Source organism: Eutrigla gurnardus (assembly GCF_963514095.1).
Source record: "Eutrigla gurnardus genome assembly, chromosome: 13".
In the NCBI taxonomy this organism is placed as follows: Eukaryota; Metazoa; Chordata; class Actinopteri; order Perciformes; family Triglidae; genus Eutrigla; species Eutrigla gurnardus.
The window spans coordinates 3,603,771-3,617,643 of NC_139936.1; the positions used below are offsets into that span (position 1 = coordinate 3,603,771).

The window sequence follows — 13,873 nt, forward strand, 5'->3', positions numbered from 1 at the left end:
GTGGCGTGTGTGGGGTTTTCATGTGCAGGTGGTTCTTTTTTTTTTAATATGAAATCAGCTTTCATTCCATTATTTTTAGGCTCGTCTAGACACGTGGAGGAAATAAATCAAATCAAACTTTATTTATACTGCGGCTTTGGTGCAAAATTGCAATGCAAGGTGCTTAACGGGAAATAAAAATGTGATACGGTACAAATAAAACACAACATGCATAATACATGTGTAGCCAGCATGGCATATATAATGGTTAGTACGTCCCATAGATACATGCAGTCGCATACATCCATAACCAGCTGAGCTGAATTGGTTCGGTGCTTTTTGTTATATTAAACATATTAAATGCAGTAACAGAGATATGCATGGAAGAGGAATGTGGTACAACCTCTGGGTTTTGTATCAATAGACACTTTAACGGCTTTGATTCAGACTCTTCAGAGGATGAACCCCACTGGTCTCGTCTTGGTGATCTCCCAACTTTCCCTCAAAAGCCTCCAGTAGGTCAAAGTTTTCACTTACCTGTGACTGATCTCAATATCTTCTAAACAGCATTTTAATACAGACATTCATGGTCCTCAGATGGTGAATCATTTTGAGGATCCCCTTGACTTTTCTCCAAGCATGGACCACAATGATGATACTTGTGTTTTTCAGTGAAATGTCTTGACAACTGTTGGATGGATTGCCATAAAATTTGGCACAGATGTTCATGTTCCTCTCAGGATAAACCATAACTTCTTAAGTGACCCCACTCTGACCTTTAATCTATAGCGCCCTCATCAGGTAAGAGTGTCAACTCATCAAATCTGCAATGTATGCAGGGTTGCAGAAAGTTAATGCCTTGTCGCTCTGTCCTTTGTGAACGATTAATCAAGTGTTCTTTGCTGTTTAATCTGCATGTCCAGGTGTGTGTGTGTGTGTGTGTGTGTGTGTGTGTGTGTGTGTGTGGTGTGTGTGTGTGTGTGTGTGTGTGTGTGTGTGTGTGTGTGTGTGTGGCTGAGAGGATGTTCGAGATGAGGATCTTCATCAACGATGACAAACTCGGTCACCTTTACTTCACAACGTCATCTCAGTTTTTATGACTTCGATTACAACACGACACAGGAAGTGACTATTTCCTTTTTGAATTTTTCTATTATCTGCATTCCTTTCCTTCTAAGGCTCCCACCATTTCACCATTTCACCATTTCACGGTTTGACAAACAAATCCGTGCCCTGCGGCCCAGCGTTGGCTGCTTTTTACATGCTCTGTTGATTGAAATCTGTTCTCTTTCTCTCTTGGAAGATCTCGATGGGACGAGGGAGGGGAATCTCTTGATATGCAATCAAAGTGAATGTCAGCGTAAATGCCAACGTTAGTTTGCGAATGCTCGTCTCAGGGTCCCGTTGCCTCCATGACAGGAAATGTTTCTTCCATCGCAGGGATATTGATTTCGGTATCTTTCAAACTCAGCAGCCCGCCTCGCCAGCATGGGCGGCGCAGACAGGTAATTGCTTTTCCAGCAGGTTAGATAGCAACCGGTGGAAGAAGAAGAAACACACATGAGCATCATCCCACTGCGTCGTTGTTTCACTGGGTTGGTTTTCAATGCAAACATAATTGCACAATAATTGGTCTATTTTTTTTAATCGTCACCTTAATTGCTTTGAAAATTGTTTTTTTTAAGCATTTGTGAGATTCGCTGTTATGAAATAATCCATTTGAGAACAGAAGAAACATCCATTAATGTTACTTTTTTGGTGATTGTGGTGTGTGTGTGTGTGTGTGTGTGTGTGTGTGTGTGTGTGTGTGTGTGTGTGTGTGTGTGTGTGTGGATTTGTCCAGCAGGATGTACAAAGACACTAGAGCAGCGTGCCGTGAAAGCCCCGCTGTGATGGAGCTGTACACTTTAAACTGTGGAGTGTTTACTTCACAGGTGACTCAACATCAGCAGCCTTTTTTCAAGGTTAAGAGAGGATTCATCCACAGTGGGAAGAAACACAAAAAAAAAAACAATAATAAGAAATCAATGTAGTGTGTGTTTTCATGTGTGTTCGTGTTCCTGTTTCTAATCTATCTCTTCATCACAGCTTTAATTGAAAAGAGAGAGAGAAAGGGAGGAAGGCACGAGCGTTGAATAATAAAGAGCCTGATGAAACTGTAAAACAGATCAACTGCTCCTCAGGAATTAATGCACGTGTATCGACAAAGTCGTGCAGCAGGCGGATCATTTAGAACCTATATGTGTGTTTATTATATGAGTGAATATTACGTTATATTCAGTCTTTAATCCGTTTTAAAGACACGTAATGACATGATGACTCTGTAGTGGGAGAATGATCATGTTTGCACAATATATCTTCTGTTTAATTGTGCATTATGAGATGTTTTCAATGTAAAATTATTTAAATATTATTATTATATATATGTACATTATTATAAAAAATATAAAATGTTTACTGGAGAATCCGTACAAGGGAAATAACATTGTAGTGTTACTCAAATATAGAAAGGGTATACATGTAAACTTATTTTTTTATGTATTATTTCAAACAACATGCCTTGGAAGAAGCTTAGCTTTATAACTTATATATTTTAAATAATTTATATTCTGAGAAGAACCTGTTTGAGCTTTTACATCCTTTGTTTTTTATCAGATAAAGTACAACGTTTATACTACATTATAGAGTCCCAGATATTAATATGAGCAGAAACTTTTTCTCCATTGAGTGACGCTCGTTAAAGACACAAACGAACAGTCATGTTGGCGGACGGTGACTGATGACGCACAGGGAGTGATGCTGATGGGGGGGGGGGGGGGGGGGGGGGGGTGAGGATGGTTGGTGGTAAAGGGGAGGGGGAGGGGGGGGGGGGGTCCGAGGGGAAAGCTTGTGAGTCATTTCTACCCCTACTCATCATTATCTGGAGAGACTTGGAGCACCTGAAGGTCGGGCGTTTATACCGTCTCTCTCTCTCTCTCTCTCTCTCTCTCTCTCTCTCTGTCTCTCTCTCCCTCCACGATGAGCGCGCTCTCCCCATCACCGTCTCCAAACGCGAGTCCGGAATCGCAACCGACCGGGACTCAGGCGGGTCCTCGGGATGTGAACACCGAGCTGAAAGTTTCAGGTGAGTAAACCGGAGCATTTTTAATGATTCATTTTTCATTTTTTTATTTAACACTTAATAGAAGCGTATATTTGTCTCCCGATGCCGATTCTAGCTCGCTTTAATTGAGGCGTTTTGTGGGATTTACTGTGCGTGCTGGGAATGCAGATGTGAGTTCAATTTAATTAAAAACAAAGAAACATTTCATTAATTTAGGATATGATCCTAAATCGTGCAAAAGTAGCCATGAAAATGGAGAGAAAAGAGGCTGCTGATTCTGTTGATTCTCTTAAATATGATGACCATGATTTTCACATCAGTTTGAATAGAAAAAGCAACATGAGGTGTCAAATGGCTGCGGACCATCACAAGTCCACATCCCTGTCATTTTTTTTATTAAGGTGTCACTTTCTGTCAGGTATACATCAGCCACAGTCCCACACACAGAGCTGGGAATGAGCCGGCACACACACACACACACACACACACACACACACACACACACACACACACACACACACACACACACACACACAGCCATGGAGTGGATATTTACTCCTGGCCAATTAAATTGCTGCAGACATGGAGAGGCTGCAAGTCTCCTGCTGTGCTCAACTGTAATTGTGGATTCCAGGTCCAACAACTCAGCAGCAGCTGCTCATCAGACCCTTCACCAAAGATGTGTGTGTGTGTGTGTGTGTGTGTGTGTGTGTGTGTGTGTGTGTGAGAGAGAGAGGGAGAGAGAGAGAAACAGCCAAAGAACACACACGTTTGTAGAAAAAAATCTGTGGTAGAGGAAAATATGTTCATTACATTAAAAAAAAAATCACTGCAAGGTATGTAGCACATCTGCTCATTGGTTTACACCTGCTCCCTCACTGGGAAACACCACTGTAGATGCATGTGTGTGTGTGTGTGTGCGCGTGTGTGTGTGTGTGTGTGTGTGTGTGTGTGTGTGTGTGTGTGTGTGTGTGTGTGTGTGTGTGTGTGTGTGTGTGTGTGCGCGTGTGTGTGTGTGTGTGTGTGCGTGTGTTACCCTGCATGAATATTAAACAAATCGATGCTGGAAAAGAGCACTCGGATCCATATGCATGCCAAATGAGATCTCCTACACCTCTAACTTCAACTGCTATCTGGTCAACAGGTCTGTTGCCTGTAGTCTGGCATCATCTGAGCTGTAATTGATCCAAATTGAATGGTTTTAATTGTTAATTCTGGTGATTATAAATACTTACCAATAGCAAATCATCTGTCAACCCTCAAGTCTTTCCTTCTAGTCTCTGTTATACAACTGAGATGATTAGAACCACTTAAATCTTCTCTCCCACGTTGCTTTATTTTTAATGTCATAAAGTCACCGAGCAAATATGAACACATCTAATTACTGATATAAACGCCCGCCTTTAATTCGGAGAGAATAAACAGAGACGGAGAGTCAATATTGACTTTGAACTTGTCTCGCAGTAAAAATCCATCAAGTTAATTTCTCCACTCTGTAACGCGGCACGTTTTTTGATATATATTTATATATATATAACGGCAACGAAACAAATTCTAATGCCGGAGGGACGTTTAATATCTTAAGCCGAGGTAACTTAATCTGTGCAAGAAGAAGACGGCGTAATGAGTTCCTGCAGTTCTCCGGTGGATAAACGTGTAACTCTTTACTTTTCGTAATTACATTGGAGCCGTCCACCCACCTCCCTCTGTTTGAGTGGGTGGCAGCAGCATTACCAGCAGCAGCAGCAGGAGCAACAGCAGCAGCATTAACAGTAGCAGCATTAACAGCAGCAGCATTAACAGCAGCATTAACAGCAGCAGCATTAACAGCAGCAGCATTAACAGTAGCAGCATTAACAGCAGCATTAACAGCAGCAGCATTAACAGCAGCAGCAGCATTAACAGCAGCAGCAGCATTAACAGCAGCAGCAGCATTAACAGTAGCAGCATTAACAGCAGCATTAACAGCAGCAGCAGCATTAACAGCAGCAGCAGCATTAACAGTAGCAGCATTAACAGCAGCATTAACAGCAGCAGCAGCATTAACAGCAGCAGCATTAACAGCAGCAGCAGCATTAACAGCAGCATTAACAGCAGCAGCATTAACAGCAGCAGCATTAGTAGCAGCATTAACAGCAGCATTAACAGCAGCAGCATTAACAGTAGCAGCATTAACAGCAGCATTAACAGCAGCAGCATTTACAGTAGCAGCATTAACAGCAGCAGCATTAACAGCAGCAGCAGCATTAACAGCAGCAGATGCAGCTCTCAGGTTGAACACAGCGGTTAGAACCAGAGACATAAACGTTAAACACATGTAAACGGCACATCTGGTGAACGAGCAGAAGGTTTTGTAGGGCTCGGAGGAAAAGGTCAGCCCGCTGGTGTAAATGGTGTAGAAAGAAGGGGGGGACTTGAGGGGACTGCATAATGCCTTCACCTCACCTAGATAGAGATAGTCAGTAAAAGAGGGCAACTCAGACCAACTATTAATTTAGCTGCAAATAAAGCAGCTTAACAAAATCCCCCCCCCCCCAATCGTCAACATGGCCGCATTACTTTTACTAGTCCCATCTAATCTGTGTTTAGGTAAGGAACACCCACATTACAACCGTGGGTAATCTGGGGCGGACAAGATTATTTTCACATCTGTCAAAGTTGGGGTTGGGCTCGCTGCTCGGAAGCAAAAAAATGGTTTTGAAGTCACAGAGCGGTTAAAATGTATGTCTTATGGCCAAAGTCACGTTATTGTTACTCAGAAATACAAATGAGCAATTTGATTTTCTATTTTGTATAAATGGAGAGAAGGGAAACATCTGATTATTACTACAGGCTATTCAGGGGTTGTGTTTTTACTTTAAATGAAATGCAATTGTACAGTGGATACATTACAAAACTATGCAGAAAAAAAACTAAATAAAAATTGCTGACAAAAGTTAAGGAAACAGTACATAGTGCTCAACAGCATTCTCACTGCCTTAACCACGAAGCTAAAGCTAGCAGGCAAGTAGCTTAGCTTAGCATCAAGCCGACTCTGTCCTCGGTTACAAAAAATGAGCCAATAATAAGCAGCCATTAAAGGTTATAAAATAAACACATTATATGAGGTTTTGTTTACCAAAAAGCAGCGATCGAGCTAAAATCCAGCAGGCCGTTAGCGTAGCTTAGCATAAAGAGGGGGAAACAGCTAGCGGGACTCCATGCGAAAGGAAGATAATCTGCCAAATAGCTCACTTTAAAAGCAGTAGAATGTATTATATTGTATAGTTCCATATAAAAAACAACATATATTAATGAAAATCTACAGTTTTATGTGGAATTAAGTGCTGGAGATATTTCTTGACCTCTTAGAGGTTGTAGTTGGCAGATGTAGTATCTTTTGGACGCAGCCAAGCGAGTTAATTGCCTGCTGGCTGTAGCTTTAACATTTAGTGTATAAATAGTTAAAACAAAGGTCATAGTGGGGTATTGATTCGTTTAAAGGAGGGATTAGGAGCCAGGTCAGGCTGTAAAATGCTGCACATTAGTTCGCTTGACTGAGGCTGTCGCATTGCCGACTCTGGTTTGGCTCGTTGCCCATCTGGAGTTTTTTGTAAACTGTGTGACGTTTCCACCGGATGATTCAGTGGAGAGAAAAAAAAAAAAGGTACCTGAAAGCGCTGATATTAGTCTCGATGTTCCTCAACCTCACATTGTGTTCAGTCGATAACACAAGATGAGGCTACGGACGCATCGATCTGACAGCAACCGTGGCGGAGACATTGTCTCTCGCCCACAGTCTGGATAGCCCTGAGCCGCCGGTGACACGGATAAGACACTGCACAAGGGTGAACAATGATCTCTTGATAGCTTCTGTCTTTCTTTTCAAAGGCGCTGGATAGTGTTGCTGTTTCCTGTTGTTGCCTTCGAGGTCCCCAGAAGCTCCCCGACCATCGAACCCCAGAAAAGTGGACTTTTAAAGAGCTTTATTTCCCAAACTGTGAACATCCACCTGCACATCCCAAACCAGAAAAGATGCCTTTTCCTAACAGCGTTTTTGTACCAGCTGCACGATTAAGTCATTTTTTCCTGACTGGCATTTCCAAGATGGATTACCTGATTCCTGCTCGGTGATTTTCGGTCCTGCATACATTATATTTCTCTCTCTCTCCCGGTGTTTTCTGCACGCATCCCGCGGTTTTGTTTTCTTGATGCATTGCCAACATAATGGGCTCATTTCGCCAGAGGCATCATCATTCAAACTATGTTGTGACTTAATGTGATCATTACTCCTAATGGCTCTTATGAGAAAAAGCCCCTGATGTCCCTTTGTGCAACAAATTAAAACAGGTAGATCCGCTAGAGTCCACCTGAGACCAGCACCAGCATCGGGGATTGTAGAGTCGATGCGTTGGACACTATGACCCCGGCTCCTCTGACACAGAATTGCTCCAACTGCAGCCAGGTTGCGGTCCCGGAGCTCAACGTGGTCAAGGCGGTGGTTCTGGGCCTGGTGCTCGGCAGCTTCATCGTGTTCGGCATCGTGGGCAACATCCTGGTCATCCTCTCGGTGGTTTGCCATCGACACCTGCGGACGGTCACGCACTACTTCATCGTCAACCTGGCGGTGGCCGACCTGCTGCTGAGCTCCACCGTGTTGCCCTTCTCCGCCATCCTGGAGATCGTGGACCGCTGGGTGTTCGGACGGGCCTTCTGCAACGTCTGGGCGGCGGTGGACGTGCTCTGCTGCACCGCCTCCATCATGAGCCTCTGCGTGATCTCCGTGGACCGCTACATCGGCGTCAGCTACCCTCTGCGCTACCCGACCATCGTGACCAAACGGCGGGCGCTGCTGGCGGTGATGCTGCTGTGGGCGCTGTCCGTCGTCATATCCATCGGCCCCTTGTTCGGCTGGAAGGAGCCGGCGCCCGAGGACGAGTCCGTGTGCAAGATCACGGAGGAGCCGGCCTACGCCATCTTCTCCGCCGTGGGCTCCTTCTACCTCCCCCTCGCCATCATCCTGGTCATGTACTGCCGGGTGTACGTGGTGGCTCACCGGGAGAGCCGGGACCTCAGGGAGGGCCGCAAGACGGAGAAGTCGGACTCGGAGCAGGTGATACTGCGGATTCACAGGGGCAACGCGACGGCGCTGGAGGACGACGTCCACAGCAGCCGCACGCACTTCGCCCTGCGGCTGCTCAAGTTCTCCCGCGAGAAGAAGGCCGCCAAGACGCTGGGCATCGTGGTCGGCTGCTTCGTGCTGTGCTGGCTGCCCTTCTTCCTGGCGCTGCCCATCGGTGAGTATCGTTATGAGTCATTTCGAGAGCAACAGTTGCTAAAAAAAAAGGTGCTAAATTTGAGATTCAAAGCATTAGCATGTAAAGAGATATACTCCCTCTGTGTGTGTTGTTGTTCGGGTTCCCTGGGCGTCGTTTATGTCCGACTGAAGCCGCCGCCATGTTGTAATCCACGTGGAGGCAATCAACCAATCACAGACATTCTCTGCACCTTAAAGAAATCAACAATCAATAGCCGATATAAGAGAGTTAGATGAGAGGATTGATACCATACATTAAGCTACAGCCAGTATCAGGTTAGCTTAGCTTAGCATAACGACTGGAAACAGAAGGAAACTGAATCCTTACTAAAGGCCTTTATTAAGGGTTGTTTGCTGGATTAGTTCTTGGCTTTCCTCAAGTCCTCAGTGACCTTTAGGGGTCAGACTTTGTTGCTTTCGGACAGAAGCTCGTTGTTCTTCTCTGTTTTCATATGCAAAGGTAGTTTAATAAGCCAATATGTCTCCTGGCTCCAGATTCATATCAAATGAACAGATATTCTCATCCAAATCTCTCTAACACAAGTTAATGTGTCTCCACAATGTCACAGTTCATTTAATTCATCAATCACTGCACGGTTCCACAAATTAAAAAACGCAGCTTCATGTATTTGAGTAGTCAGACCACTTCCAGAAAGCTATTTAACTTCTGCATTAATTCACATCCATTCATCAAGCCACGCCGCTGACAGGGTTTTTTAAGGGCCGGTCCAGTTGCATGCCGTTAATTGAATTGTTCCTTTTTGTGGGCGAGCGCTGAATTTCATCCTCTTGAGTAGTAAAAAGCTTCGCCTCGGCCAGGTAGACGCTCTATAAATAGGCCCAATAAAAATTTTAGATGTCTGACGCCCGCCGGTGCGCCCGCATCTGTAAACAAAAAGCAGTTGAGACCAAGAGATACTTGAAAACACGGATCTTTGAATGAAGCTTGACGCGGTTTCTCTGCTCCCTGATGTCTGCGGACTCTCTCCATGCCCATGCTGGTCCAGGAGTGACAGATAAAGCCATCACAGCGGTGTCAGACCTTATTAGATTTCCCTCCCCCACTGTCCCTGAAGGGGAATTCACACGGCTTTGCAACTATATGTGCTGGTGTCAATATGGAAGGAATGTGAGAAGGAAATCCTCACAAAATCCTCCTGGGTTTTTAATATTTTTTTTCCATTATTTATTCCATGCTCTCATACTCATAAATATAGCTGCTATTGGGCCTTTTTTCAGACTGAGAAATGAGAAAAAGCCTCAGTTTACCAAACGCTGGCCTCAGACTTCACAATAAGTGTCTTGAAATTGAGAGATTTATCAGCGAATCCCTGAGACGTGGTCTGGTTTTGTCATTTAGAGTCCAGATACGTCACGCTTGTTTGGTTTTGGGGGTTTTATCAGAGTTGATTTGTGGACTGTGCTCGTCTCTCCTTGGCATTTCAGCCGTCGCAGATTTAGAGAATAACTTCAGTGGGCGATTACAGCAAAAAGGCCGATGATGTCATGCACTCTGTAACCACGGTGACGTCATGTTGTTGCGATTAGAACGGTCAAATGCCCAAATTTACAGCAGATATAAACAGCCTAGTAGAAACACACAGTTTTGGTGGTTTTAAGTTATGTATTTGAAGGCGTGGTTGCCTTTTTTTTTTTTTACATCAATCGTAGCTCCAGGTTTAATTATGAGAATATACAATACGCATATAGAAAGAGCTGCATTCCTCTTCTTTCTATGTAAGGGAAAGAAGGAATTGTTGGGTTTTTTGGCACAGCCGGGAAGAAGAAAATGTACGAGTCTTACAGCCGGGCAGAAAATCATTTCTCCTCAAAATATCTCTCTCCACCTCGTCTTTCTATCCATCTCTACATCACAAGCTCATTTTTTTAAACAGCCCACGTTTAACCGTCTGAAATGTCCCGGCCAATAAAACGTCTCACATGACAGCTTCTCCCCTTCTACCTCAGATAGATAGATAGATAGATAGATAGATAGATAGATAGATAGATAGATAGATAGATAGATAGATAGATAGATAGATAGATAGATAGATAGATAGATAGATAATTAGATGACCATCAGTCGTGCATGTAATATGCCCGTTAAGCAGTTCTCTCTGCTCCGTCGTTAAGGATCCCGCTCACGCGTTTCTCCTCTGAATGCTGCACAATTTATGACGGCCTTTTAATAAAAATCCTTCACCGCGATGGCAAGCAGGGAAGCGTTCTCTCTCAAGTTCCAAGATTAAACTATTAGAAAGATGAAGTGGATTCTAAATCAGAGCGATGGTGAGGGAGTATGATTTTAGCCATGCTAGCGGCACGTGGAGCTGAAATATATCCATGTTGGTGGTCCTCGTTCATGTTTTTCACCCTTGTCGGTGTCCCTACAGGCTCCATCTTTCCTGCCTACAGACCGTCTGACACCGTCTTCAAGATCACCTTCTGGCTCGGCTACTTCAACAGCTGCATCAACCCCATCATCTACCCGTGCTCCAACCAGGAGTTCAAGAAGGCCTTCCAGAGTTTACTTGGAGTTCACTGTCTGAGAGTGGCCCCCAGACCACATCACCACCACCACCACCATCACCACCATCATCTGAGCCCGGGTCAGACTCAAGCACACGGTCCCAGCCAGCCCCTCAGCCTGGGACTGGCTCCCTGCCGCCTCAGCCCGTCCTCCTCCTCCCTGGCCCTGTCCAGGACCCCGTCCTCCAGGGACAGCAGAGAGTGGAAGGTGTTCCCCGGGGGTCCCGCGGGGGGACCGGCCGAGACAAGGAGGGACAAAGTGGCCAAACTCTGCAGTAAGAGCTTCCGTCGGAGCTGCTGCTGCGTCCTCGGTTCCCCTCCGCCGGAGTCAAACTGTGCCCAGCCCCCTCCCCCCGTCGGAAACCTCCCCACCATTAAAATCCACCAACTGTCCCTGTCGGAGAAAGGAGAGCCTGTATAACCACCGTAATCCTTCATCCATTAGTCATGACTCCACTTCTCAAGGTCACGGATGAGTTTCCTTTTTTTGCGCCGTTGGGCGATCGCTGCTATGAAACTTAACATTTTTAAAGTCTCTGCTTTTGTGAAATATCTATATTGGTAATGCATATTTCATTTGAGCCCTTTAATGAGATGAAAGAACGTGTGAAGATCCTGTAAAGACCAAAAGATTACCAAAATGTTTACATATTTTCTATTCCAGAAGAGAAGTTTGAACGTTTTTTATCGTGCATGATTTCCGCGATGCTCCCGTCGTCTCCAAAGTTTGTTCCTGTTGTCAGAATGTTATTTAAGCTCCGAACTCATGAAGAAGAGAAACAAAGTGAAAACAAAGGGACCTTGAGTACTCCTCATGTCACATTACAATAAATTTGTATGACACGTTCTTATGTAGGGATTTATGAGGACATTTTTTTTTAAAGATGATTCATTGAATATACACAGCCTCTGGGACACGTCAAGTTCATGTTCCTACGATGTCGTGTACCTCCGAGTGGCGCCAGATGGATGTCTTAATATACATCAGTGGAATTTGAACTGACCTTGTGGCGCCGCTGACCTCAATCCTGACCGGGGCCCACAAGCCTCTTAAAAAATCCACCAGATTTAGAGATGTCAAGTTAAGTCATGCACAAGTCTCAGACGTTCTTCTCTCGGGGTAGAGCGCTCCACGTTTCTGCACTTTTCTTTCTGTTTTTTTTTTTTTTAGTCGTCATCCACGTGCAAAAGGTCTCGACCTTTTTTACGAAAGGTCGTACCAGAGTGTGTTTTCAAGACTGCAAAAGTATGTTTGGTGTCTCGGGTGAGAGGACATCCTCTGCCCAGCTGTATTGATTTCTTCTCTTTTCTGTAGTTGCGCCTCCTTTGAGTGGGGATGCAGGGAGGGATGCAGCATGCTAAGTGCAGTGGAAGGGGCAGTTGACAGCTTTTTGGGGGGGCAGGGAAGGGGCAGGGTGGGAGTGCTTATCTGTCGTTGACTGGCATGTCTGTGAACCTGTAAATCACACCGTCTCTGCACGGATGCCATTAGGAGGAGAGGAGGCCACCAGCCGCAGCAGTAAAACCCACAGATGGTACAGATGACCTAATTCATCCCTCCATTGTCTCCCTCTCTCTCTCTCTGCAACAGAGAGAGCATTAAAAACCAATGAGAACCCAGCGTGCCACCGTTTACAAACATATATATCATCTTCCAAAATGCAATAGCCTGTAATGAATACCATAATTAGAAATGCAGCCTCGCAGGAGTGAGATATTACTTGCAACAGAGCGAGAACGCAGAAGTGTGCATCAGTAACGCTCCTTAATGGCATGTATACATGGTTAAATGATCAGTGAGTGTATTATTGTTATGATTATTTAATATTCTGACAGTTGATGAATCACTAAGCTGACTCCAATGAATCAAATTTGTGACGATATTGTGGCGTCTGTGTTTTTTAAGTGGATTGAAAGCAGAGAAATCACTGCCGGTGACTCATGTTTGCCTACCTTTCCCAGGAGGGCTCCAGCCTTCCCTTTTTAGACCCTTTTAGGATTCCCCCTCTCCCGTTTAATCAGGGCATTCATCCTGTTAAGTCCTAATTGGACAACTGTCAAACAAGCCAGGGGCGGGGCTTAACTCGTCACTGCACATTTAGCTGATGTGTGCATTCAGTGTGACGTCGTCTCGCTCAGTTCATCCTCCTGGCAGCTTCCCCGCTGGGAGAAGAGTCTGACGAAGTGGAACAACAAAAGGCTGCTCCGAGGGGGAGGCCGCTCACTGCACGGCTGTGGCTCCCCCTGGTGGTCCGCTGCGGTTACTGCATCCACAGGTGGGATTCTCTCTAAAAAAAATAGAATCAATTAATTAAATAAAATAAATTACTAACACTTTATTAAACAGAATGTCTTTAAGCTTATTATTACAAGGACACTGGAGAATTTCTTATATATTTTGGACATTTTTATGAACATTATCCTACCAAATTTAAAGATCTCTCTTGGAATAATTTCTATTAAATATTAGGGATTATAGCATTTCAATTAAATGCTGTATCATAGGTTTGTACAAAATAAAAGTCTGTACCATAACTTTCATTTTTTAAATATTTTAATCCACTAAAGTCAACACAGATAGGGTCAAATGCTGACAAGACCGATGATTTCCCCACCCGAACCCCTGGCATCCTACAAAACAAACACGACCGAGAGAGTATCACACTTGCTGGGAGAAAAGGGGAGGGGCAACAGTGCTCGACATCACAACTCAATAATAACCATCACCAAGACACGTCCCCCCCCCCGCCCCCCCAAATCACCTCACATTATAGCTTGGCATACAAAACCTACACTTGACAAAGCAACGAGGAAGAAACAATCCAGTTTTGTACAGTGTGAACCTGGTTTACTACCTTTGAATGGATCTGGTGTGGACTGTGTTTGGGGGGGGCTGGGGGTGAGGGGGGGGTGGATATCCGATTATTCATTCACGACACCGAGAACAGTGGACACACGGTCAACAC

General features: G+C 44.6%; 1 protein-coding gene across 1 annotated transcript; it reads left to right on the top strand.

Annotated features, from left to right (window-relative positions):
• The first annotated feature begins 2,994 nt into the window (after nt 1–2,994).
• Nucleotides 2,995–12,757, top strand: adra1aa (adrenoceptor alpha 1Aa). Its single transcript, XM_084024769.1, has 3 exons — nt 2,995–3,103; nt 6,953–8,358; nt 10,772–12,757. The coding sequence occupies exons 2-3, from the start codon at nt 7,482–7,484 to the stop codon at nt 11,326–11,328; spliced, it is 1,434 nt and encodes a 477-aa protein (XP_083880895.1). The 5' UTR covers nt 2,995–3,103; nt 6,953–7,481; the 3' UTR covers nt 11,329–12,757.
• The last annotated feature ends 1,116 nt before the right edge of the window (nt 12,758–13,873 follow it).

Coding starts and splice junctions, on each gene's coding strand:
- adra1aa (XM_084024769.1), top strand. CDS start 7,482: ATGACCCCGGCTCCTCTGACACAGAATTGCTCCAACTGCAGCCAGGTT. Junction 8,359..10,771: donor CTTCCTGGCGCTGCCCATCG/GTGAGTATCGTT, acceptor GTGTCCCTACAG/GCTCCATCTTTCCTGCCTAC.